Source organism: Phragmites australis, chromosome 18 (assembly GCF_958298935.1).
Source record: "Phragmites australis chromosome 18, lpPhrAust1.1, whole genome shotgun sequence".
NCBI lineage: Eukaryota > Viridiplantae > Streptophyta > Magnoliopsida > Poales > Poaceae > Phragmites > Phragmites australis.
In genome coordinates this window covers 27947850-27975680 of record NC_084938.1, presented here as the reverse complement: position 1 = coordinate 27975680, position 27831 = coordinate 27947850, and the positions used below count along the sequence as shown (strand labels likewise).

The window sequence follows — 27831 nt, the reverse complement described above, 5'->3', positions numbered from 1 at the left end:
CCTTCACCGACTGGGAGCATCAGATGGAATTGGTAGGGAGCTGGGAGCATCATAACCGGATCTACTCGAACCTCGGTTTGGCAGCCCCAGCATGGCACAATCCGGTGAAGTCTCGGGGAGTTGGAAAGCATGGGTGTTCTACCGCTGACGTGTCACGTCCCGAAATCCATAATTGTGTGTTTTAATCCTAAAACATGCAATTTCAGCTTCATGTTCCAGTTTGGGTCACTGGAGCACTTCACTTTGAGTCAATGAGGTGGGAGAAGGAAAAACTGAGAGAAATAAAGGAGCTGGAAGCAAGTCTGAACTTTCCTCTAGGTAAGTGGGGCCCACTTGGGTGGAAAATATCTCTCTATAAGTGGGCAACAGCTCTCTCTCCCCTCAAACTTGCCCATACGTACTCCTCACCCACTCCACCACATAAGGCTTTTTGAGGAAGCAAGTTGGAGTTGGCTGTCTCTCTCACTCTCTCTCTTAGGCTCCCTTTTTCCCCTTTGGATCCCTACCTCTGGGAGCAAGATCAAGGTACGTATGTGGTACTCACGAGACCACCAGCTCAAGGACTACTCGTCCATCCAATTCATTTTCAGTTTCCCCGAAGGAATTCGAGCTGGTTCTGAACTTGTTTGGTGTTCTTTGGGAGAAGCAAGGAAGCAGCAGTTTTTCCTCTCTTCTCCAAGCCATTTTCCGTCGTTTCCTCCTTCAACTGGCGGTCACCAACCTCAGCAAAGGACCTTAGGTGAGTCTGCTAGGCTCCCATGGCAAGTATGCTCATTTTTGGTTGGATAGATCTTGAATCTGGAACTAGGGTTGCAAAGTTCTTAAAGTTCTGCAGTCTGGGAACAAATGAGGATTTATGTGGATTTGAGTTAGGAATCATGTTGCTAGGCGGTTGAGCAAAGTCTAGACCCTGTACACCCTTCTAGGCATTTTTACTTTTGATTTAGAGAGACTCCCAGGTTAGTTTAGCTCAGTTTTTCCCTTCGTAATGGCTGCTGTTCTGGAGCTGCGCGAGGCTGATTTTACTGTAGCGCCGAGTACTGTTCACCCGAGCACCCCAGACTGTTCACCGAGCACCCCTGATACTGTTCACCGACGACCCCCGGGTACTGTTCACCCACGAGCACTCCCGAGCACCCCGGGTACTGTTCACCCGACGACCCCCGGGTACTGTTCACCCGAGCACGAGCTCAGTCACCGCGAGCACTCCCGAGCACCCCGGGGTACTGTTCACCCGACGACCCCGGGTACTGTTCATCCGAGCACGAGCTCAGTCACCGCGAGCACCCCGGGTACTGTTCACCCGACGACCCCGGTACTGTTCACCCGAGCACCCGAGCACCCCTGGTAGTGTTCACCCGAGCACGAGCGCGGTCACCCCGAGCACTCCCGACGACCCCCGGGTACTATTCACCCGACGACCCCTGGTACTGTTCACCCGAGCACCCCTGGTACTGTTCACCGAGCACGAGTACAGTTCACCCGAGCACTCCCGAGCACCCCGGGTACTGTTCACCCGACGACCCCTGGTACTGTTCACCCGAGCACCCGAGCACCCCTGTACTGTTCACCCCGAGCACCCGAGCACGGTCGATCCCGAGGACCCCCGGGTACTGTTCACCCCGAGCACCTCCGGGTACTGTTCACCCCGGGTACCCGTGAGTACTGTTCATCCCGGGCACCCCGAGCACGGTTTATTAGGCTTTCCTGATAGCTGATAGCTTGTAAAATTCGTAGTTAATTCGTAGGAACTCCAAACTTTTGAGACCACTTGGAAAATTCTGATTTGGACAGTACGATCTTGGAATAATGTTGTCATGTATTGTGGAGCATATTTTTCTTACATGATCGCATTTCATACATGCTCATTACATTGCACGCGTTGCTCTCTGTAGTGAACGCCGATCCGTCGATCCCGGAGGCCGTGGGCGATCGTGAGGCGTCCCACCTTTCTGATTCAGGGCAGCAAGGCAAGCATCGTTCATGTTGCACCGTGTCTACTTGAAGTTTTAATATGTTATCTACGCTTATGTATACATTGCATGTGTCGGGTACTGAGTTGGGTAGAACCTATGCCGATGCATTATCCCATTTCGGTCACGTGTCATGTGTTGTTCCTAGGAGCCTAGTGGTGTCGTCGCGGTCTAATTTTAGTTTGCTATGCTTAGTGGTACTTAGGCTTTCCGGTAGAAGTCGACGACGGCGTCCACCGTTGTCGCGAGCCTAGGACTTATTACTTGTTCGCACTTATGGTTGTGTTGATGATGAGTCGGTTTGGTGAGTGGTGAGTTGAGACGAGGTGTGGGCGGTGTTAGGGGTGTCATCTGCTCACGAGGAGTCCTCAGGCAGTTCGGGGAGGGAACCCGGACACCGTAGACCGCTTGCACCGGTTAAGCACCGATCATCGGTGTAGTCGGCTTTAGCACATACCTTACTCACCACATGCTGATATAATGGTAGGCGAGCCGATTACCTTCGCAGACGTGGTCATGTGGGCCTCGTCATAGACGGTGTGAGTCCGGTTTGAGTCCGGGCTTTTAGCGGTATTAGTTTGCTCGGGGAGTAGTTCTAATACCGCCTCGCCGAGCTATGGTTGATCCACATGGTTGGGCCTGGTTGGGAAAGGTTGTCACGGGTACCCCCTTGTGCGCATCTTAGCGGGTGGCACAAGCCGTATGGTCCCTGTGTCGTGTGGGTCCAGGAGTATCCCCCTGCAGGGTGTATAATCAGTTCGAGCTGCCGCGCTCTCGGTAATGAGCATCGCTATCGCTTATCTCCACCGAGCGACCATATTTTGGTCGTAGAGTTTCGATGTGGGTTGTGGCATGGTTGGATTGGGGTGGTTTGGTCGGTATGTGGTTGGTGGTTTGGTGGGAATGGTTTGCTTTTATACACTTGTTGTTATATATCTGTTTTGATCAGTTGGTTGGCAGGGTTTGAGTCGGTGGTTGGTTAAGTCAGTTGCTTACACCTATAGTCTAGGTTGCTTACCGCTTAATGAACTTAAACATGTCTTAATCCTTGCTACAGCTTTAAATGCATGATCCTTGGAGTCGAGAATATATATACTCATACTGTGTAAGCCTTGCTAGTACCTTCGTACTAAGGGTGCTGCCCTTAAGTTGCTTCCAGGTTCGCAGGTCGGCGAAGAAGAGGCAGTGTTCGGCTACTTTGTGCCTGCCGATCAGGGTGGCGGGCAGGAGTAGCACCTTCTACTCCGAACTCTGGCGCTTTTGGTATGGAGCCTAAGGGCATACGGCTCCATACTCTTTTGTTGTATAGGTTTTTCTTCCGCTGCATAGTAGTTGTTGTTGTTCCTCTTTTGTTGTAAATTGTGGAAGCAGTTGCTTGTTTAACAATGGTAATCCAGTTTAATTATTTGCTCTCTATTAAACTGTGTTGTGATATTTGAGTTGGAAGGCATGTGTTCCGATCCTGGGCACAAAACACGTGCCGGGACTACCGGAATGGTATTCTGGTTAATCGTCGAGGTTGTGATTATGACTAATGATCATCCCGATGATTAATTAGAATACTATTTGGACGGTTCCTCACAGCTTGGTATCAGAGCCTGGTTTAATTTAGTAGCCTAAACATAATTAGTGCGTTGTTTAGTAAGTCGACAACTTCACCTAAACAACCCATAATTTATGTTTATGCCTCTTCATGTTTAATATGTATTAAACTGCTATCGTTTATGCCCCTAAGTTAAAATGCGTATTATGAGGGACGTTTATATGTCTTATACCACGTTGTTTTGCTTTCGACCCTGCATTGATTCATGTTGAGCATTGCATCTTCGGCTTTGCATCGTCGGAAGGTAAGGTACGACGCTCGGTGGCGGTTAATCACCGAGGGCTCAGCCGGATGCGAGGCAGAGGCCCGGCATGTTCCGTACGGTGATCCGTACGGGAAGTGAATACGCTAGCAATAGCGTATGAACATCCACCATGCGATGGGAGACATGGTCGTCTACTCGTGTGGCGTTTACACGAGATGTCCCGTAGGGTCTACGGGAAGTGAATACGTCGTTGTCGACGTATGGATTGTCGCTTGTACGGCATGTGGTACAAGGGCCGTTCGCGCTCTTACTCTTTCTAGCGCGAAGGGTACGTTCTGGATGTTATAAACTGCCTGTGATTTTGATGCTTGCAGGTGCGGTTCTTATTTTGAGAAAGAAGCGGTAGCTAGGTTCGAGCATGCATCATTTCATGGCATTCATGCATGCATTCATGTTTGTACATGTATTACGGGATTCTAACAATATATCCGGCGAACGCATTGTGCTGAGTCGGAATTTGACGTTTCCCCCTTTTATTTTACATTTCAAGAATGGTTGTCACTCGGCGTAGTGGAGAGGTTCCGGAGGGTTCCGGTCAGAACAACCCTCCTCCACCGCCGACCATGGCGGATGTGCTCATGCAAATCGAGCAGAACCGCCAAGCGAATCACGCTCTCCTCCAGACGAACCAAGCGCTCCTGGAGGCTCTCGTGCGCAACGCGGCTCCTCATGGAGGAGGTGGGGCCGTGCGCCGAGACGACTTCTCGGACTTTTTGCGGACTCAGCCGCCGGTCTTCTCGCGAGCTGAGGATCCTCTCGATGCTGATCATTGGCTCCGGACGATTGAGCAGAAGCTCGCCCTTCTTCGTTGTGAGGATCACGAGAAGGCGCTCTTCGCCGCCCATCAGCTTCAGGGCCCGGCGGGTGCGTGGTGGTCCGGCTTCCTGGCCATGCACCCCGCCGATCACCGCGTGTCATGGGCGGAGTTTCGCGAGGCCTTCCGCTCGTTTCACATACCGAGTGGCCTCATGGAGGCTAAGAGGCGGGAGTTTGAGGACCTCAAGCAAGGAGGTCGTGCGGTGATGGAGTACGTGCAGGTGTTCAACCACCTTGCACAGTATGCTACCGAGGAGGTCAGCACGGATGCGCGCAAGCAGCGCCGCTTTGTGAATGGCCTGAACTCAAAGATGCAGGACCGGTTGTCCGCGCATAAGTTCGCCGACTTCAACGAGTTGGTGAGCACGTCGATCACAGTGGAGCTCAAGTATAAGAGCCACCAAGAGGAGAAGAGGCGGAAGAGGGGTTCCTCGTCTTCTGTGGGTGGGAGCTCGCAGCGCACCCGCACTGAGAGTCAGCCTCCACAGTTTCAGGTGCCGTCGGCTGGATACCCACGACCGATGTGGTTTGTACCACGTCCTGCGTTCTCCGCCCCACAAGGGCAGGCTGCACGACCCGCCGGCTCCCAAGTGAGCGTGACCGGTGGCTCAGGCGGTCCGTGCTTCAACTGCGGCCGCGTCGGCCATTTCTCGAGGGAGTGCCCGTATCCGAGGCCAGGAGCCGCGCTGAGTGCCCCGCGACCACCGCCGGCTCAGTCAGCACCGCAGTCTTCGCAGGCGACTCACGTTCCCAAGCGTGGTCGAGCTCGCCACACTACCGCCGACGAGGTTCAGGAGGGTGACACCGTCCTAATGGGTACGTTGGATATGAGTTTCAACTCTGACATCTTTTCTGCAGTGGTTTTGTTTGATTCAGGAGCCTCTCACTCCTTTATATCTTCGGGTTATGTTTGGAAAAGTGGGTTGAGAGTCAGTGCTACCCACACACCGTACCTTATAGACGCCCCCGGGGCCAAAGTTTTAATCAACCAGTGTGTGAATAAAGCGGCGGTAATTGTCAACGGAGTTCCCTTCTTTGTCAATCTGTTAGTGATGAACTCGAAGGGAATTGATATTATTCTGGGGATGAATTGGCTCTCCAAGAACAAGGCTGTGTTGGACTGTGCTCGGCGGACCGTCACCCTCAATGGTCTGTCAGGTACTCGGGTCCAGTTAAAGCTAGAGGATGTCAAGTCCTGCCTGTTCGCCGTAAAGGCTGTCCCCACCAGGATTATGGAGACCATTACTGTAGCAGCTCCAGCAGAGTCGGTATCCGGTGCTACAGTGGTGCTACAGTACTGCGGAGAGAGAAAACGGACCAGCAACTTTGCGGAACTACTGTAGCACCCCGTAACACTGTAGCGGTACTGTAGCGACACTGTAGCAGCAGTGCTAAAAAGAGACTGCCGGTGGGCCCGAAGGGAGAAAACAAATGTTTGTTACTGTAGCAGTACTGTAGCAACACTGTAGCAGTACTGTTCACAGAGGCTGACAGCGGGTCCGGAGAGAGAAAAAGAGGAGTAGAAGGTAGAAAATAAGGTAGCTGCTGGAGATGAAAAAATAAGGGATGCTGTAATAGTGATATGGGATGCTGTAATAGTGTTTTAGAGGATGAAAATTTAAGGTAGCTGCTGGAGATGGCCTAAACATCCTTAGCTCATAGAGACTCCTTGTTGCTCTTGACACCTGTGATTAGCATCCAGCTTTTTGAGGGATTAGCTGATCTTGACACATTATTCTCATGTAGACATTACAAATGTACAGAGGATTGAAGAAAAAGAAAACCAAAGTTTTGATCTATCTTATGTTTGATGATGTGGTTTCTTGATCTCAGTATACTTCTATTTGAGATCCTTGTTAAGTGAATCTAGCGCTGCGTACATTAAGAAAGCCTGTTCTTTCACTGTTACGTATTCTGTGACACAACCACCAAAGTTTATAGCACTTAACTCGAAAGACATTTTCCAGAAAAAAATTGCTCCGAAGATGCTCATTATTAGTTACTGTTATAGAAGCAGTTAGTATGCATCTTTCAAATTGATTTTTGAACTGTTTTACTATGAGATGGCCATGTTACTCAGATGCAATGTGCTGTCTCATAAACAAGGAGCAGATCCTTGTCCAGTGGATCTTGCTATCTACCTCTAAAACAAGCCAGCTCCAGCACACGAGGTAGAGCGTGTAAGTAGCACTGGTTGTGCAGAATAAAATACCTACTGACATTGACAACCGGGCAACAACTATATAACACGCATTGCACCAAAAATGCGCAGTTAGCGCTCCAGTAAACTAATCACTTGAGCATGCAATTATGCCAAGCTTGACCAGTATAGTAACTACCCTGTTGATTCTGTCTGCCAATGGTTGGAACATGACAATGTGATAGATCATTGGGAGGATAGCTGGTGCACTAAAAAATTGAAATACACGAGTGATGAAAGAAACAGATTCCATATGTTGCTGCCAGATCTCAAACCTTGATAGACACCATCGGGGAGATGAAATGCCAGGATTCTATATGTCTACCCTTCAAATGATGCTGTCGCATACCCTTCCTCTGTATAAATAGGCCTCAGCAGAAGACTTGATTCATCAAACAAAATTTGCTCTTCCCTTCTCAGCTCTTCAATCTCAATACAAAAAGAAGTATCAGCCACAGCCCATAGATATGGTTTGCTATTTGAGGTCGACAAGTTTGCCTTCTCGGCCTCACTGTACTGAGGTCAAGGTTGCAGAAGAGCTTTACAGCCTAGACGCAAGCATATCTTCACCCTCCACAACTATCATCACAATGTGTGATGGTTTGAGGAGGCTTCAAGACATCTACAGCGGTGTTGAGGAGATCATTCACTTGCCAAGCAACCAAGTCCGCTCTTCCCAACAAAAGAAAATGTTGGATGGAGAAATGGAATGTTCTCTCGGGCTGCTGGATCTCTGCAACACCATGCAAGATATCTTTGTTGAGTTGAAGACCATCATCCAAGAGCTGCAAGTGGCTATGAGAAAAGGAGATAATGAAATTGTTCAAGCCAGGATCCAGTCTTTCAACCGTATGGTGAAGAAGGATAAACAGCAGTTCAAGAAGGCTAGCAAGAAGGCTACTCCTGACAAGACAGATTACCCGATGGTAAAGCTATTGACCAAGGCTAGGGAGGTCACCATCTCTCTGCTTGAGTCCACACTACAGCTCTTGTCGAAGCAAATCGAAATACCTAAGCAGTCGCTTGTCTCAAAGGCATTTTACAAGAGAAAAGTTGTTGTTTGCGAGGAGGACCAATTGCAAGCGTTGGAGTGCAGCATTGGAGATCTTGAGAGCAGAACAGGACATCTATTCAGGATATTGGTACAGAGCAGAGTTTCTCTCCTAAACATCCTTAGCTCATAGATACTCTTAGTCGCTCTCGACGTACTGTGATTGGCATCCACCTTTTTGAGGATTAGCCGATTCATACAGTTTTCCATATGTATATAGTACAAATGTACAGAAATTTTCAGAAAGAGAAAGGAAAAGTTTTGATCCATTTCATGTTTTCCAGTGTGGTTTTGTACAGTCAGTATACTTTGTTTTGAGATCCTTATTTTATGAATCTTGCTCTGCTTACATTAAGCATGCCAGATCAAAGCCACAAGGGCTAAGGTGGCGATTAACACAATATACTAATTACCCAGATTCTCCCCCCACATGTTTGTGCAGTCTGGCACTATAATTGAACATTTCTTTGTTTCAGGATTGATATACATAAATAAATTTCTATTCCGTGTTCTGAAATTAATATCTTCAACATCCAGATCATCTGAACATGTTATGGTGTACAGCGCTGTGCTGCTGTATGAATTCACTCGTGCAGCCAACAAAATACCTACAGTGATTGAAGAATTACGCCAGTAGTAGCTAGCCAGTGCGAAATGAAATGGTATCCAGATACTCAAACGAACCAAGAACATGCCTAAAATTCTCTTACAAGGGGGTTCGTCTGCAAAATTAAGGATTGTGAAATCCTATCAATAACTTGCGCATGATGAGTGCAAACATATTCGGCATGCAAAATTAGTACTTCCCTTTGCTATTCTTAGTCGACTAGCATCGATCGAATACAACTAATTCATGAAGCATCAGTCGAGATGAGTGATAACTGATAAGAGAATGGAACTGGTACGAAGTAAAGAATGTAGAGTAGAGAGAGACCTCGTGTGGGTAGCACGGCGGCGACCTTCGACGGCACACCGGGCGGAGCTCCTTGGCGGAGAGCCGCGGCGACCTCGACGGTACGGTGGGCGGAGCGGGAAGGTGTCGCGCCGCCGCTTTTCTCATGTTCAAGGCCGGGTTCCATGCCAGGGCCGAGCCATAGGGCTGCTTACTGGCCCTAGAATGCATTGCATGCAATGCCCAAGAACTACCTTGGACCGGCCCACAAAAGATGTAAGGCCCAAGAGAATCCGAAGGCCCAAGTCAAGCATCCGATTCCGATTCCGATTCCGATTCCGATGCCGGTTTGATCATCAAGGGCGTAGTCCTAGCCAGGCCGGCCCTGCAGAGGGGGGGAGTGGCGGTCATCCCATACAAGTATATATATATATATATATATATATATATATATATATATATATATATATATATATATATATATATATATATATATATATATATATATATATATATATAGGACACCTATTCTATACTCCTAGGAGTATGTACTCCCACATGCAATATACCACCTAAACAAACACTTTATACTCTTTTATCATTTTTAGTATACTCTAATACTAATTCTAAGATACTCCAATATGAGTTGTATGAAAAAAAATTCAATGTTAGTCTTTCATTTTTGCTATATACTCTTTTTTATACATAAAAGAAGTATATACGCAAATTAAGATAAAAATCATGGAATTTCATAAAAATTTTCGTGGGATTTGTATTGTAGTATCTTATAATTACTAATGAAGTATATTTAAAATGATAAAGAAGTATAACACACGTGTAAAAGTGGTATATGAGAGGTGGGAGTACATACACCCAGGAGTACATACTAGTTTTCCTATATATATATATATATATATATATATATATATATATATATAAATTATGATCTAATAAAATAAAGCAGTCTAAATTTTAATTGACTAACGGTCACAATTACATAATTGTACATAGGCTTTGGTCTTTGATCGGCCCAAAAGAAGCTATTTTGATTCCTTTGTAGCAGGTTAGCAGTAACCTAAATTAGTAATCCTCTCATGAGTAGAGAATTTGATGTGATCACTTCCTCTCGTGCAGTCATGCCTGCTTCTTTCAATGGCGATCGGATTCACCATCGGACACAACGACGTTAGTGACTCAGTGTAAGCTGTAAGGGTTCTAAACCCCCAATCGATGACTCAGCGATTCAACATTCGCCATTTGTAGATCCCAACTCGCTTGTTTCTATATTTGAGTTTTTACTAAGCTCGATAACCTTAGAGTCATTGGATGGTATTAATTTGAAAGATTGTTGTATTAAATTTGTAAATATTTTCTCTCTAGATAGTTCATATAATGTTGAGTTAAATGATCTAATGTATGCGTTAAAGGATTCTATAATTGACTTTGACAGATAGACTAATGTTCTATATGGAGATTTTTTAGTATGTTAGAGAATCATATTGTTATCATAATATTTTTATTACTTATTAAATCTTATTTACTATGACTGTGGTTTTTATTGAAAGAAGTTTTTCAAAATTAAAATTATTTTAAAACTATTTGAGGTTTCTAATGTCTCAAGAAAAATTAAATGGTTTGACAACTTTATGTATTGAGAAAAAATATTAGATAAAATTGATGTTAATACCATTATCAATGCATTCGCATATACAAACGTGGCAAGAAATTATTTTATATGATCTCTAGAAAGGGTTTAAATTAAACGTTGTTTTTTATATATTTTAAATATTTATTAAAAATATTTTTAATGTACTGAATATTATCTTTATAATTTATATATTAATTATTTTTAATGTTTTAATTTAACGAAGACCCTAATTTTAGATTGGTCTCGGTCACTAAAAGTTAGGACCGACCCTAGTCCTGCCTATAAATTCGCGAATCGCGATGGCAGCAAACGAAACGTTTTCCAACTTGCAAGCAAATCCGTCGTTCGTTCCTTCGTCAGTCCGTCCAACTCCGGAAGGCGTGATGCCGTCGCTGCGACGAGCCGCACGTGCGCATCTTGCCGCGTCACCGAACACCAAAGGGTGTTGGCTGTCCCGTTGCCGCTGAAGAAGAAAACAACACCGACGTTGACGGCGGTGCGCCTGTGACCACACTCCCCACTATCTGAAAGGGTCACGAAACACCTTACCGGGTAGGAGGGGATACGTCGTTGAGGATCTGGAGACCGGAAGTACGAGGATGGTCACTAGACCCGGACGACTAGATAGGATAGAGCGGCCACCTTCACGCTACCTAGATCTACGTCCTCCACCTCCATTACCGCTGCTGCTCGCCATGAGGACGTCAAGGATGCGACGAGGAGGCGGGGGTGGGTCGGCGCGCGATGAGGACGAGGAGGCGGCGGCAGGCCGGCGCCCGACGAGGACGAGGAGGTGGCGGTCGACGCGCGACAAGGACTAGGAGGCGACGGTCGACGCACAAAGAGGAGGAGGAGGCGGTGGTGGCGAGCCGGCGCACGACGAGGAGGTCTAGGAGGTGATGAGCCGACGCGCGATAAGGAGGCTGCGGACAGGGAGGAGGTGGCAATCGGGGAGGACGAGCGACGTCGGGCTAAATGGAGCAAACAAGAAGAGCAGCTAAGTGCTGGATATAAATATAACACAAGCATCAATACCGATTCTAGTTCCAACCGGCACTGATAGTCGCTATCAGTGTCAGTTCTTAATCTCCCACATACGAGTAATAATTGAAGTGCTAAGAACCGATACTGATAGTGTCTATCAGTGCCGGTTCTTGACGTCTCAATCGTAGTTCGCGCGACATGAGGGTCACAACAGTGTTGAGATGCCTTTTTTGCATAATTCTAACATAGCTCTTTGCACAACATAGCTGGCATGTTTCATCAGCTTTCAGCATTTGATCTTCTATATGCTGTCTAATAAGGTTTGTTGTGTTCTCAAAATAATCGCATATCTACAAGTTGTGAAGTGCATTAGGTGCATCTATTTAAGCCTATCACATTGTTAATATTCAAGCATTGATATTTAAGCCTATCACATTGTTAATATTCAAGCATTAGCAACAAAAATCCGCACGGAGTGTCTAATATATACACTAGTATGGAAGATCTTCATGCAGCCAAATCGGCACATGAAAAACGATGGTATAACTTTAAATTGTTTGTTAAGTGTTGTCTAGATTGTCAATATGTGTGTGTATTAGTCCAATAGTCTGGCTGTTCATCATTTTCCACACTTGTTCATGTGCAGAGCTTTGTTCATTGTTGATTCGACATTTTATCCCATTTTTTTTTTCGAGAACGTGTCTAAGCACGTTTTTTCATTAAGAGGAAGGAGAAACCCAGCGACGCCTCGTCCGAACAAGAGCAACATCGAGTACAAAGTTCAGGAATACATCACGTACGTTGCAAGACGCAACGAGAAAGCAACAAGAAATCCATGTGAGTAGCAACATTTTATCCCATTTTTGTTTGCTGAGGCATCAGCCATGTGAGTAGCATGACAAGTTCATATGAAACCATGGAAGATAAGGACTTCTATGGTGTTCTCCTGGATCTGATAGTTTCCTCTTTATTTTGTGCCAGTTGTGAATCATGTTTAACACCTCTCCAAAGTCCAAAGTCAGTGATTTTTTTTAATGTAACACTATAACATGAAAACTTTCCTTCTAAGATGCTGCATGTTTCAAGTGGTTGTTACCAGTTATATCAACAACATGATCCATAACACATAAGACAGCATACTCTCAGGTCTGGAATGGAGCAAGTCATAGAAACCAGGACATTCAGCGTACGCACGCGTGCACAAAATAAATTAACAACATGAATGGAACAATAATTTGGTTTTCGTTTGATCTCATTCCACTTGTAACTGTACATTGTACTTTTGTGAGGATGACCAGTGAATTATTTTAAAGGCTCTGTTATCTACATTCTACAGGTTGAGAGTATTCAGAAGAAAGACTTTGTTCTGGACCACTTTCCTGAGTAGAATCTTTGAGTCCACACATTGGATCGACCATGTCCAGCTGCAATGCCTGCAACTGTTCATCCTTGCATACAAGTTTTCTCTTCTGGGGCGTCTTGGCAACAAGAGTCCACTTGCTAGAACCTGGCGTCGCAGATTGCTTTGACAGAAGGTGCAGGGTGGATTCAAGTAGCAAGGCGGCCGTCTCCCTATCTATTCTATGAGTATCATGACCACGATTAATGTATTTTCCATCTACCTTTTGCTTCGAAAGAACTGTTCTCATCGCTAAACCAGCTTATGAGTTGTGAGATTGCCAAGTCTGTATTATTGGCGGCAAAGTTATTTGCACGAGGTTTAAGTGTATATATCATTTGTATTCTTCGAGATAAACCATATGTGGTATTGCTGAACAAGACGCTTTTTTTGCGATGTGCAGTTTATTCCTTGTGATTACGTACTTTTAACTGAGATTATTATCGCACTGCCATGTTCCAATTTGCCGCTCCAAAAAAATCGTTTCAAAAGGATCCTCTCAGATATGTAGTCGCTGGTGAATACGACCAACCTGTCGGTTGGTGCACTAATCTTGAGGCAAATCCAAGGACAAGAGATTTATGTGACTTCCTAAATTATTTTTGCTTGAGTGATGCATAGAAAATCTGTATTTTGCGAGCGAAATTAGACATTTTCTTCTTTTTTCACAAGAGGGATTAATCTATTGATGGGCTCAGCGAGGCTATACCTCAGAAAGGCCCAATAAAAAGCCCAAATAATCCATAAACCACCACCTCCAAAAAAAAAATGGATAGTAAGTTACTATGATAAAAAAGACGTAAGAAACGGTTCCTTTGACATAATATTACTGTGACGTAGTCATTGACACATGAGCTAAGTATTAGAATGAGGTCACCTTGAGTTGACTCATGTGTCAATGATCAGTTACGATGACGTTACGTCAAAGGATCTAGCTCCAAAGGTGTATCGGTCAAGACCGTTGCCGCCGGGCCACCGGCATGCCGTTGCTGACTATACGAGGTCGAGGCTCGCCCTCCCGTCGTCCCTACTTCTCGCCGGAGGCTGGTCTCGACTGAACCCCAACTTTTTTTTTGCGTTGCGATGCCCTAGTGCCCTACCACCAGTCGTCCACTGTTGCACGCCGCAGTAGCAATTCGGATTGTTAAACGGTTGCAAACTCAATGATTCTAAATGCTAATCACATGATAAGGCCTCGTGGGCTGGAGCTGGCATGCTTCACGTACGCAGAGCAAGCCAGCATGATCCACCCAGTTAGAGAATTGAATGCTGATTATGGGATTAAACAAGTGTGGGGTAACATGGCCACTTGAAGAAGAATCAAACAATTTGGCATAGAGATGCACGAGCTTTTGAGAAGTTGAGACCCACTAACCAGTAGTTAATGGTTGGCCAAAACATTATTTCTGTAGTCATGTAGTTTGTATAATTAGTTTTTTGTGGTCAGATATATAGTTGTATCCTAGTTTCCGCATAGTTATATGGATTGGACATCACCAAAAATTCAGAATACCACTGAAATCAGAAGCATGCATAAATGGTTGAACAGCAAGATTTGGCTGGATCAAAATCATTATCTTGGATTGCACTACTTTCTGCACATTTACAAGTACTGTACATGTATGAGGATTGGCAAATCCTTTAAAATGCGGAGGCCAATCACAGGATGCTAGAGTGGCTTCACTCGAGGAGAATCTATGAGCTAAGGATGTTTAGGAGGGCAACTCTGCTCTGGATCATTCTCCTGAACAGAAGTTCTGCTCCATGCTCAAGATCTCCAATGATGCACTCTAATGCCTGCAACTGCTCCTCCTCGCAAGTAACCACTACTTTCTTCTGGAGTGCCTTAGAGACAAGAGACCTCTTGGGCATCACCACTTGTTTTGATAGGAGGCACAACGTCGACTTGAGAAGAGAGACAGCGACCAATCTAGCCTTGATCATTAGCCTGACCAGCTTGCAGTCCTCCTTGTCAGAGGTAGTCTTCTTGCTAGTCTTCTTGAATTGTTTATGCGCCTTCTTGACCAAGTGGATGTATGATTGGATCTTGGCCTGAGTGCTTGCGTCGTCTCCTCTTCTGAGAACCACTAGCAGATCTTGGATGGTGGTCTTCAACTCGGCAAAGTTCTCTTGCATGGCATTGCAGAGATCAATTAGCTCGAGAGAGATTTCCATCTCCCCATCCAACATTTTCCTTTGCTAGATGGAGCAAACTTGGTTGCTGGGCAACTGGATGATCTCCTCAATGTGGTTGTAGACATCTCCAAGCCTCCTCAAACCATCGCATGTTGCCTTGATGGTTGCAGAGGGGGAAGAGATTCTTGCCTCTAGGCTTTGCAGATTAGCTTCGACTTCAGCCTCATTGGTGTGCCTCTTAGACGGCAAGCTTACTGATCTTAGATGGAAAGCCATATCTGTATTGGAGTATCTGAGGTTGAGGACTTGAGGTGATGGAGAAGAAAGAAGCAACTTTGGTTTGATGTGTCTACCCCTTCTGCAAGACCTATTTATACACCAGAGCAGCTAAGAGAGCATCTTTTGAGTGGTAGACAGAAAGAATCATGCCATTTCATCTCCAAGATGCTGTCTGTTGTGGTTTCATGACAGTACATCAGAATTGCCACACTATCAAGGTTTTTCACGTGATGTATGTTATTTTAGACCACCAGACATCTCAAAAATGGGCATGACACTCTGACATGTCCCAATTATTGGTAGCAAGAATCTGCATTTGTTCTTAGCATTGTGATGGGTCGTGAATATAGTGCAGGTTCAGTTGTTTAACAGGTTGTTAACTGGGCATTATTGGTCTGGCATGTGTATTAGTCTGATTCTTGTTAGTCAGTGAAATAAATAGGTGTTTTACTCGGTAATGATAATGCTAATCACACAGATATAGCTTGTGGTTTTGAATTTTGAGCTGCCATGTTTCGGCTGCATAGAGCAAGATCCATTTCACTAGGATCGTGCACTTTAGGCACATGGGAGTAACATGACCTATGCAAATTAACTACTGTCATCAGACCCATACCCGAGACATCACTTCTTTATCATCAATATTGTCAAGATTTTCACCGCACCAGAAACCCTCAAATTTTAGGTTAATTCTTTTTGTTGCTCATAAATGATGATACTCCAAGCACACAGTTTTGTCTATACATGTGAGATGCCAAGTGATGTAGTTAGGATATTAATGATATCACAGGCATGCATAGATGATGGAATTCACAAGATGAATTGGCAAACGAACTTTATTTTTTGATTCAGTGAACTCTCTGTACATATCCACAAGTCTACAGGCTGCAAAACTGCTGTGATGATTGACTAATCCTTTAAAAGGTGGATGCCAATCACAGGGGATTAGAGCATGGGGTATCTTTGAGCAAAGAGCATTCAGAAGAGAAACTCTGCTCTGGATCAATCTCCTGAACAGAAGTTCCGCTCCACTCTCAAATATCTGTTAGACCTTTCCTTTGGGTCATCCTGTGCAACTCATATCAGTCTATAGATCAATAACTGTTACGCACATATTTTTAAGAGAAATAGATATCACAGACATATATCGATTAAAAGTACGATATTATGATACAATATAGAGTTCGTTACAATAAAGATCCATAGTCATAATTAAACAAAGCCTCACAGCACAATGGAAACAACACAAAAGCAACATAAGCCCTACAAGCAACTTGAGTGCAGACGAAACCAAACTTTTCTATTCTTCATTTTTACCATCGACGAAGTCGGCCTTTGGATCATCTGAATCCATATATAAATAAGGTATTCAGTAAGTCCTACCTCAAGGGGAGACATTAAATGCATAAAGGTATATCAAGGATAAGGCTATAGAGTCTTTAGGTTTTGGAGAAAGCTAATTTTTGATGCAAGATTCAACTTGCAAAGTCTATCTTAAAACATTTTTTAGGAACACATAAGTTGAGCTTATGGGGTTGTTAGCCCTGTAGAAGGTACTTTCATCCCACCAGTTCCTACACTTCTTTTGCCGGTGGACATGTAGTCTGGGATACTCCAGACACATAGTCAACACTTCTTCAAAAACACAGGCACACTGCCCACTCACACGCCAAGGAGATACACATGCCGAAAAGCTAATCATTATGATAGAACCATATCATTGTGATATAAAGTCCATCCCGATTTCATCCCACTTCCAAACTGGGATGGGGAGTGGCTGCAGCAATCCTATTGGTCTCTGATGTTCCGTCTTAACTCTCTAGCATATGTCACAGCATGAGACGAATTGAGTAATATCCTTCTTTATTTCTAACTACCAGTATTTCTCTTTTAAGTATAGGAATATTTTTGTCGATCCAAGGTGAATTGAATAGGCGGAGTTATGGGCTTCATCTATAATGAGTTTCTGAAGCTCCTCTTTCTTAGGAACAAAGATCCTATCCTTATACCATAAAGTTCATTTGTCATCTACTCGAAATCTAAGTGCCTTACTTGCTCCGATTTGGATTTTGATTTTCTGTAGCTCTTCATCTTCTCCCTGAGCTTCCCAGAGCTGGTCCTCTTTGGTGGGTTGGACAATCAAGGTATAGGCACAACCTTCATTAACTATTTGAAGGTTTAGTAGTTGGATTTCTTCTAGTAGTTCCGGCCTTCATTTATGAATTTTGAGGTTGTAGCAATGAGTCTTCCTGCTTAGCGCATCTGCTACGACATTGGTCTTGCTCGGATGATACTAGATATCCAGGTTATAGTCTTTTATCTACCTCGGTTCTGATGTCCACCTCTGGTTCATGATCTTCCTCTAGGTTGTTGTCCTACTTGAGCTTCACAGACGGTCTCATGGCCAGCTTGAGCTTGACGCCCCTAGCGTTGTTGGATCTTGGCTGACCTCTTGAGCGGCATCTGTTTTCGAGTGTAGAAGAAGGGTAAAACTTTAAGGGGGATAGCTAGGCATTAGGTTACTTGATTTTTCTAAGAACACTTAGGTTGATTAAGCCACACAACATCAGCACAAACATTAAGCACATAACATTACATCACACAAGGTGCAATACACACATAGACACTGGTGCTACGGACTCCAAGCAACACTTAACTGCTACATGCATGGATTGCGTTAGTACTGCACGATACATGATACTACCACACAATACATACTACTGGAATAACTAGCACACGGTAGACTGACTATGAACTGATCTTGACGATGCTCTTGAGTCATGCTGCTACTGCTGATGATGGAGATACTGCCTTCAGGGGTGGTTTGCACGCCACTCTGTGCCGAGGTTGATGTCATCATGGTTGGCTAGTTTCAGGTCATGTATCTGTTCAAAAGCTCTAGCCATATTCTCCTCATCACCATCCAGGTCGATGATGTTATCTCCAACGAACTCTTTACTGCCCTCAAAATCATCATCGTGCACAAACTCACGCTTGATGGGGTCTTCTTCTTTTTTGGAATTATCTTCATACATCTGGTCATTCTGCTCTGCTCCTGAAACTGGTGGAGGTGGCAGTGGCACTGCAACTGGTGCTGGTACAACTCTGCCTGATGCAATCTCATTAGCTACTCTTGGAGGGAGGAGGGGAACTCCGGGAAACTCCAAGCATTTGACGCTGTCAATTGGGGGTAGGTGAAAGGTCCTCTTCCTTATAGTGAGCTTGCGGTGGAGTCCTCTGTGAGTCCTGTGGTAAGACAAGTAGGCTTCATTGAGCTCCTTGACATAATACTCAGAGGTTTCTATCAGTGCTTTGATAGTATCCTCACCATGCTTTCTTGCAGCTGCTTCCTGCTCTTGAACTTGTTGTAGGTGCATCCTCATAGCTCCCTATCGAGTCTCAGAATTTTCAGCCCTCTGGACGCATGCATTCCACTCAAAGCGATGAGTCTCATACAGCTGTTCCAGGGCAAGGAGGTATTTTCCTATGGCGACCAAGGTAGGGTCATCCTCTCTTTGATCTAGACCTTCCAACGTTCTTATCTAGCTACGCCACACGGGGCATATGCGATCACTGATTAGGAAGAACTTTACCAGGGTACGTCCAGTATCCTTCTCATGCCTCCGACAGAAGTAAAGGAGGGCCTTGCGGGCTGCTGCCTAATAGGTATCGTTGTACTCAGCTCCATAGGCGATAATACTCCACGGATGCCAGTCTATATACTCAAGTGTCTCGAACACAAGGACCTAAACTTCATATTTGTTGGTGCCATTCTCTCGGTACTCTCGTCCATGATACTCCGAGCGCTGAGTGTACCCAAATCGCATCAAGGTCTCCCAAAGGATGAGGGGGAAACCTTGCACATTCAAGCAGTAGGTGGTGGTCCATCCGTCTCCTTCCATCTGCCAAATTTTGAAAAAAGGTGAGTCGGGATCGAGTGAAAAAAACTTTTTTTAAACGGAACATCAAGGTAAACAATCGATGGGGATGTTAGAAAATTTTATTAAAATAGTTTATTATAAAACTATCACTCATTTACTCGGTCAATCATAGGGTTTCGCCCTACAGTTAAGTATGGCTCTGATACCACTTTGTCGGACCCCTCCTTCGGGTTACCTTATGCAACTCATACCAGTCCCTGGATCAGTAGTTAGTACGCACATATTTCCAACAAAAATAGATATCACAGACATACATCGATTAAAGTATGATATTATGGTATAATACAGAGTTCATTATAATAAGGGTCTGTAAGCATAATTAAATAAAGCCTCACAGCACAACGAAAACAACGCAAAAGTGACACAAGCCCTACAGGAAACTCGAGTGCAGACGAAACCAAACTTTTCTATTCCTCATCTTCACCTTCAACGAAATCGGCCTCTGAATCATCTAAGTTCACATATAGCAAGAGTGAGTACATAAGGTAGTCAACAAGTCCACCTTAAGGGGAGATATTAGATGCATAAAGGTAGATTAAGGATAAGGCTGTAGAGTTTTTAGGTTTTGCAGAAAGCTAATTTTCGATGCAAGGTTCAACTTGCAAAGACTATCTTAAAATATTTTTAGGGAACACATAAGTTGAGCTTATAGGGTTGTTGGTCCTAGGGGAAGTATTTCCATCCCACCGGTTCTCACACTTCTTTTTCCAGTGGACACGTAGTTCAGGATACTCCAGTCACATAGTCAACACTTCTTGAAAACACGGGCACACTGCTCACTCACACGCCAAGGATATAGACACTCCGAAAAGCTAATCGGTATGACCGAACCATAGCATGTCCTTGACCGAGGACACAGCTATTCGGATAGATTTAACACTCAACAGAGGTTATACATTTTACTCACAAGATATACACAGACTCCAACTTTAGCAATTGGTGAAACTGTCATAACGAGACGCAACATCCTAACAACATAACCATAATATTCATCCACAGGGTACTAAGATACCAGGGGCCTTAGAATATTCAGGGAATGACCACTTAGGAATCCTAAGGCTCTGACATAGCCTTAATAACATCACCAGTTGGATCTTGGGTTACATACTACCCAAGTCTTCTCCTAGTCCCCTTTGCCACTACCGACCTCTGAGTGGGTACCAAACTAAGTTGAAAGGGTTGGGTCAAGTCCTGCCCATTCAGGTCATGTGGTTGTACGGTCAAATACTATGTAGGATGTCACAGTGAACCGATCCTTATACGACTGAGATAAGTATCTTGCAGCAAGAACACCACAAAGACGAATCTTGCTCTAAGGTAATTCCCACCTTTGTGGGTACCTTACTCACCCCCGTTAAAAACACACTAGAGTTTCCATGAACATATCTTACACACACCAAGTACACAACCCTTCACACTGTTTGAAAAGGCATGATTACCATATGTAATTATTCTTGTTTTTTCATTTGAGCAAATCAATCGTAAGTATGCTAGTAAACAAGCATTCATTCAAACAATCATTATAATTGATATTAGGGACCTTCTAGGGTTTTAACAGAATAAAGGTGATAATATCATGGCATGGCATAAACAAGCTAGATCATAACTACATTAGCATATTTATAAAATTACAGTTATTAATTTAAGCATCTATATCCCTAAAATTTGAATCAATGGCTCTACGGGTTATGTTTGAAAACATATGATCAACATGATCAACGGAGTAGGACTTGCTTTCGTTGAAGTCCTCGTCCACTCCTTCTTCAAACTCTGAATCCTCTAGGTCTTCCTCGAACGCATATTCCTCTAACAAATGCAACAAACGCCAAATGCACATACATAAGCAATCAATTAAAAGATTATATCAAAAAACTAATTAAATTACAAAAATTATGAAATTGATATGATTGGGTAGATCTCTAATTTAAATGAATATCGATGGAAGAATCGTCGAAAACGAAGTTAGAGCGGAGGAGAAACAGGTTTCAGAAGTTTTATGGGGAGAGAAAATCAGAAAAAGAAAAATAAATATTCTTAGAATATTCTTGGACTCGGCTCTGGTGAAACAGCTTGGCTGGCGGCTCGGCTCAGAGATAAGGAGGGGGGAGGCTCTGTCCGATCGGGCGGAGAGAGCGAGAGAGAGGCGATGAGGGGCGGCGGGCGACGGCGACGCGCCGACGACGGAGGCCGACGGCGGGCTCCGGTGTGATGGCGGTGGCGGTGCTTTGCTCAGGTGGAGAGGGAGAGAGAGATGCGGTGTGGATGGAGGAGGAAGAGGACACTATTCTTCTTATAGACGGCGATGACATGAGCACGGCAACTGTACGGGGCACGAGGCAAGGCGCATGGCTCGAGGGAGTGGCGTAGGGCGCGAAGATGGCTGCGACGCGCGGCGTGGCGCAGAGTAGAGGCCTGGCGCACGCGGCGGCGAGCAGTGCCGGGTCATGAGGATGCGAGAGAGGGAGGGGGGAGAGACAGAGATTTCAAGATTTTTTTTTTTTTTAAAACAGGGGTGTGACAAGATTTCTGATACTGCACTCTAATGCCTGCAATCGATCCTCTTCGCATACTACTTTTCCCTTCTGGAATGTTTTGGAGATAAGAGACTTCTTGCGCATCTCAATTTGCTTTGACAAGAGGCACGATGTGGATTCGAGCAGCGACGTAGTGATCAGTCTTGCTTTTGCTAGTAGCTTCACCACCCTGCAATCCTTCTCATCAGAAGTAGTCTTTTTGCAGGCTTTCTTGAACTGTTTGTGCGCCTTCTTTGTTAGCCGAATGTAAGCCTTGACTTGAGCAGCTGCATCATCTCCTCTTTTGAGGGCCAAGAGTAGTTCTTGGACAGTCATCTTCAGCTCGATGAAACTTTCCTGCATGGCATTGCAGAGGTCAAGCAAGACGAGTGACCGTCCAAGCTCTTCCTCCACTGCCTTCCTTTGCAGGGTCTGGCAGAGGGTAACTTGGTTGCTCGGTGTGCACATCATCTCCTCAATGCTGCTGTAGATGTTTCCAAGCCTCCTCAAACCATCTTATATCGTGTCAATGGTTGCCGAGGGTGAAGAGGAGTTGAAGCTTTGTGCTATGTATGGAGAAATTGAAAGGGAAGGGAAGATTAGGTAAGACAAGCTGCAGTTTGTTGGTGCTTAACCCTGGCTTCTCTATATATAACAGAGCGGCAGAAGCAATGGCATGATTAGAGTAAACGACAGAAAGAATCTTGGCCACCACCCTCCATATGTTCTGCACCGTTGTTAAGTGATGTGTTGAGGAACATAGCCACCAAAGTCCAGACAAGTTGTTACTAACCTGCTTTTTAATACTGCAACAAACGTTAATGAGTGAGGTTATGTGCCTGGCATGTCTCAATTATTGGTAACAATTCTCTCTGCACGAGGGGTTACGTTATTTTCAGATATAGGTACGAGATCATGCAGGAAGAAGGGAAGAACTGTAGTTTTGGTGTTGATGAGAGGAATAATTTTTCTGGTCTGCTGATAATTCAACGTTAGGGCGTGTTCTACACTTCCACAGCCTGTGCAGCATCGCTGGCATGTCTCAGCCAACCACAGCAACAGCAAGGACAACAACGTAAGTGCACGAGTTTTGATTCAGTGAACAGTATAGTTCACGTTTAACATTGAGTTTAAGATGGCGTCTTGCTTGAGATAACCATGTCAGATTATATTATTAGGAAAAACATCCTAAGCATGCAACAGAAATGTAATGAGATGAATTAGTTAGCGCGGACACCTAACTTCTACAGCAGTGGCATATGAATGCAGATAATATCAGGCGAGATATTTGAAATTTTTATGTCTGTAAGCATGGAAGGAAGCGTGGGAAACAAGTAATCACTGTTAATGTCTTTGTGATTTCAGTTTGGATAACTTCTGAAGTTCTGATTGTACATACCAGTGTACCACATAGAGATAGCACTTGTTCAAATGGGCCACTAGTTGTTCAAATGGGCCACTAGGTCTGTAAAAGTATACATGAAGTCCATTGTACCAGTTTGTAGCAAAACTGAAGGAATAACCACAGGCTAAGAATACTGTGAATTTGTTTTTGCTCGGAAACAAACAACCATTGTTAAGTTAAATGTCGTTGTGGTTTCAGTTTAGATAACTTCTGATTGTACATACTACATAGAGATGGCACTACTTGTTCAAGTGGGCAGCAAAATTGATGGGATAACCACAGGTTATGATAACTATGCAATTTCTTTTTCCAAAGAATGGAACCATGTCTTTTCAGTTGTATCTACTACTATAATTGGAACTGTATACATCTGATGTACAAAATTTCATGCTGATTGACAGGTCCTATAAAAGTTGGATGCCAATCGCAGTGCACCTTTGGAGAATCTACAAGCTGAGGGTGTTCAGAAGAGAAACCCTTGTTTGGATCAAACTTCTGAACAGATTCTCAACTGAACTCTCAAGGCCTACAATGCCCAACTCCAGTGCCTGCCATTGCACCTCCTCGCATGAAATTCTTCTCTTTTGGGATGATTTGTAGATAAGAGACCACTTGTTTGCATTGCAGGTAGCCATTTGCTTTGATAGGAGCTCCACTGCAGATTTGAGGGCTGAGATAGTGATCCCTCTTGCTGCGGTCAATAAACTGACCAACCATCCATCCTCGTAGGAGGTAGACTTGTTGGTAGCCTTCTTCAGGTGATGCTTAGCCTTCTTCACCAAGCGAACGTAGGATTGAACCTTAACTTGAGCTACTGCAAGGTCTCCTCTGTTGAGAACCATTTGCAGCTCCTGGATGGTCATCTTCGAGTCAGCCAAGCTTTCCTGCATGGTATTGCAGAGATCCAGCACCTCAAGCGATCTCTCCATTTCTTCCTCCAGCCTCTTCCCATGTACTTGGTTGCTCTGCAAGCATATGATCTCGTTGATGCAGCTGTAGACGTCTCCAAGCCTCCTCAGACCACCACATACCATTTCAATGGTGGCAGATGGCGAAGAAATGACTGAACTTATGCTGTGTAGGGCTTCTTCAATTTTGATCTCGTTGGGATGAGTCACAGACGGCCAGCTTGTCGATCTTTGATGGCCGGCCATGTTTGAAAGGAAATTTGGTGCAATCTTTGAGTGTGGAGATAGGAGATGAGATAGGCAAAGGGAGCGAACGATGAATTGATGGTGTCGATGCTCTCGCTCTCCCTACTTATAATCAGGAGGTTGAGAAGATGGTGTGGCAAACTGGAAGGACAGCAGGAATCTCCATCTACACCTTCCCATCTGCTCTTGATTGGAGGGCACAGACAAGTTGATGCCCTTCACTTGTTGTCTAACGCAACCACGTATCGCTAACGAACATGACTAGGCTGTCATGTTGGATGCGTTGCCGGCAGAGTAGACTGCACGCGCGAGGGCTTGATGTGATGTTGAGTTCAGTAGATGGCCAGGAGTCTGAAACGAAGAGGAACAGCAGAGGTGCATGGAAGGTTCATTGGTGTTGGGGCATGGTTGTGCAATCCGAAGCAGGATCTGCCATTTATATTCACCTGCCAAAATTCCTGTTTCAGGAATGTCTAGTTCAAGGACTGTCTGAATCCGATCCATTCAGCATGCGTGGATGGACAGTTTTGTTGCGCATCATTCAGCAGACTATTTGCCTTCATTCAGCAGGCAGCATCAAAATTGGTTATCGCGATACACCGAAAGTATGTGCATAGACATGATTCCTTGGTGATCTCCTGCCTGTTCGTTTCAAAAAAAAAAAAGTATGTGCATAAACATGATTCCTTGGTGATTAATTCCTCGTACCGTAAATGATGGCAAATCGTCTGGAAGTCACCGTGGGGTGCAGTGACATCAAGGGCGACGATATTACGGGAAGCTTCCTGTTGCAATTTGCTCCAAGTTCAGCCAAACATGCTTCTGCGCACTTCCTTTGGTAGAGACAAGAGTAACCACCTGAGGTGGAATACAATCTCTGCATAATAGCTCAAGTCTGTTCATGATATTTCACCCTAATCATGTCATATAATGCACAACTTTACCTGGCATGGTGAAGGGGGCAAGCATCGTGTGTTTCTTCTCTTTTAGGATTTCTTTCAATTGAACTGTTAAGTATCTCACACCATTTCGTCAAAAAAAAAAAAAAAGATAAGAGAAATTATGTTCAGTGGCATGTACATGTCTGAATTCTGAGATTTTTTTTTTTGAGTGAATTGCATAAAACTACAAGTATTATGCCATTTGTAATACAAAACTACAAGTATTGTGTCTAGTAACACAAAACTAAAGTAGTGTACACTAATTTCACATAAAATCCTATTTTAATTGAATTCATCCAAAAAGTTGTCTTATATTTCTCTAAAAGTCCTAGAACTTTTTTTTACGTGTTCCATAATTCATGTGCAACCCATTTTAATTGGATTCGTACAAAAGATTGTGTAGAATTTAAACTAAAATTCTCCAAAAAAATACTACTTTTATAACTCATAACAACTGTTAGGACCTCAAATAAAATCCCAAAAATATGAAAAAATTCATTAATATTCTTCTTATATGATGGAATAATTTCTAAAATTATTTTCAATTTTATATTATATGGTGAAAAAGTGAGTTACTTTGTAAATAATTCATTACAAAGAACTCACTTTTTCACCATATAACCTAGGGTTGTAAATAATTTTAGAAATTATTCCATCATATAAGAAGAATATTAGTGAAATTTTCCATATCTTTGTGATTTTATTTGAGACCTTAACAATTATTAGGAGTTATAAAGTAGTTTTTTTTGGAGAATTTTAGTTTAAATTCTACACAGATTTTTTGGGTGAATCTATTTAAATGGGTTTGACATAGATTATGAAACATGTACAAAAATTTCTAGAATTTTTGAAAAAATATAAGACTATTTTTTGAATTAATATAATTAAAATCGGGTTTATATGAAATTAGTGCAGAATACTTGTAGTTTTGTGTTACTATGCATAATATTTGTAGTTTTGAGTTATAAATGACACAATAATTATTGTTTTGTGCAATTCACTCTTTTTTTGTATTTCTTTTGCTTTTAGTATGATTCATGATGCATCAGAGACATAGAGCTATGTAAGCATACACAATCATCAATGGCTCAAAACTGTCATATGCTATTTTGTTCTTCATGGAGCAGGCAGGTGTCAAAAAATTTGCATACAAGACCATCTGTCGTATCTGATCTACAAGCACAGCTATTCTATTCAAGCTCTGTGCAGCAGCGCCTATAAGCTGCGCATGTTGAGCAAGAACACCGTGCATTGCACCAGGCGTCTGAACAGCAGCTCCAGTCCGTCCTCCAGATGCTGAATCGTGTCGCACAATGCCCTCAGCTCTCTCTGCACTCGCCACGCCGCCTCGGCGTCCCGCGAGGACGACGGCGACGCCAAAGAGACGGTGGTATCGTCAGCATCCTCGCACGCCACCCGGGCCCTCTTCCGGAACGCCCTCGCCACGCACGTGGACCACCTCCCCGCCGGTCGGGCCCCCGGCGCCGCGACCACACTCTGGGATAGCGTCGCCACGACGCGCTCCAGCACGGCCACAGTGAGCCGCCGCGCCTCATGCAACGAGTGCCCGGCGTCTGCCGCCTGCTCGCGCCTCGAGACACCGCGGCCCTGCCTCCTGACGTCCGCGCACGCCTTCCTTGCCAGGCGCGCGTACGCGCGCGCGGCGCCGTCTCCTCCCGGGCCGTCCCCGCGCCGCACGGCAACCTCGATGTCGAGCGCGCACGCGCGCATCGAGCGGAGCGCGTCCCGCGCCGTGGCGCACGCGTCGAGCAGCGCCACGGACGCCTCCAGCTCGTCCTCCACCTGCTCGGCGCGCGCTGACCCCGCGAGTGACTCCACGTGCTCGTACACGCGCGCCACGCCCTCCAGAGCGCCGGCCACCGCCCCGGCCGAGGACGAGGAAGCCACGACGTGCTGCCTCAGCCTGCACAGCTGCTGCTCGGCGCAGTGGTACTCCATGCCAGCCGAGATCGATCACTTGGCTCCGTACGTCTGAGCTCGATTATCACTTGGATACGGCAAGTTGCAGGCAGCTGCTTAATCCATTGGAGCCGCCGCGCGAGCGCATATATACCGTGCCCGTGCATCCAATCAAGGTGGTTCCCCGTGCGGTGTCAGCCTGTCATGCAGGCGCCGGCGCGGCGCGGCCTGGCTGGCGTGCCACCTGCAATGTATGCATGCGGCCGCGACGCACGACGGGGGCACGCACGCACGCACGTACGTACGAGGAAGCGTCGCGCGGTTGCAACAGCAGCTGAAGTGGTTGGTTTGGTTGGGCGTGCATGTACGTACGTCCTCACCGGGTACGTGGCGTCTCAACGCCGGCGACGGCGAAGCTGCCGCGGCGTTGCGCACGCAGAAATCATTGGGCGCGCGCGACCGGATCACGGGGTTAGTAGTTTATGACGGAAGGCTTCGGAGTTGAGATGGGCAGGTCGACATGTTTGGATTGTTAAATGGAACAGGAGATCCTTGGGATCTCTCCATGGTCTAAACAAGGAGTAGATACGATCAGTATTGTGCTGGCCTCATACGGTGACCACTACGTCTTAATCATGCATGAGAGGCTAGTAGTAACAGATTATATTCTTCTGCTGTGTTTGCCTGTCGTAATCCCCTGCCTTAGAGAGT

At 45.0% G+C, this 27831-nt stretch overlaps 2 protein-coding genes and 2 pseudogenes across 2 annotated transcripts; 1 reads left to right on the top strand and 3 right to left on the bottom strand.

Moving 5' to 3' along the window:
• The first annotated feature begins 7088 nt into the window (after positions 1-7088).
• Positions 7089-8093, top strand: LOC133899533 (uncharacterized). Its single transcript, XM_062340524.1, has one exon. It carries the CDS (start codon positions 7325-7327, stop codon positions 8039-8041), a length of 717 nt encoding a protein of 238 aa, XP_062196508.1. The 5' UTR covers positions 7089-7324; the 3' UTR covers positions 8042-8093.
• A 6433-nt stretch (positions 8094-14526) lies between these two features.
• On the bottom strand, positions 14527-15262 carry LOC133899575 (uncharacterized; annotated as a pseudogene).
• A 768-nt stretch (positions 15263-16030) lies between these two features.
• Positions 16031-22730, bottom strand: LOC133898673 (uncharacterized; annotated as a pseudogene).
• Positions 22731-23500: 770 nt separating this feature from the next.
• On the bottom strand, positions 23501-24535 carry LOC133899772 (uncharacterized). The gene has a single exon (XM_062340835.1). The coding sequence runs from the start codon at positions 24257-24259 to the stop codon at positions 23552-23554; it is 708 nt and encodes a 235-aa protein (XP_062196819.1). The 5' UTR covers positions 24260-24535; the 3' UTR covers positions 23501-23551.
• Positions 24536-27831: the final 3296 nt, after the last annotated feature.

What these genes read in the sequence shown, in the direction of transcription:
- LOC133899533 (XM_062340524.1), top strand. Translation starts at nt 7,325, where the DNA reads ATGGTTTGCTATTTGAGGTCGACAAGTTTGCCTTCTCGGCCTCACTGT.
- LOC133899772 (XM_062340835.1), bottom strand. Translation starts at nt 24,259, where the DNA reads ATGGCCGGCCATCAAAGATCGACAAGCTGGCCGTCTGTGACTCATCCC.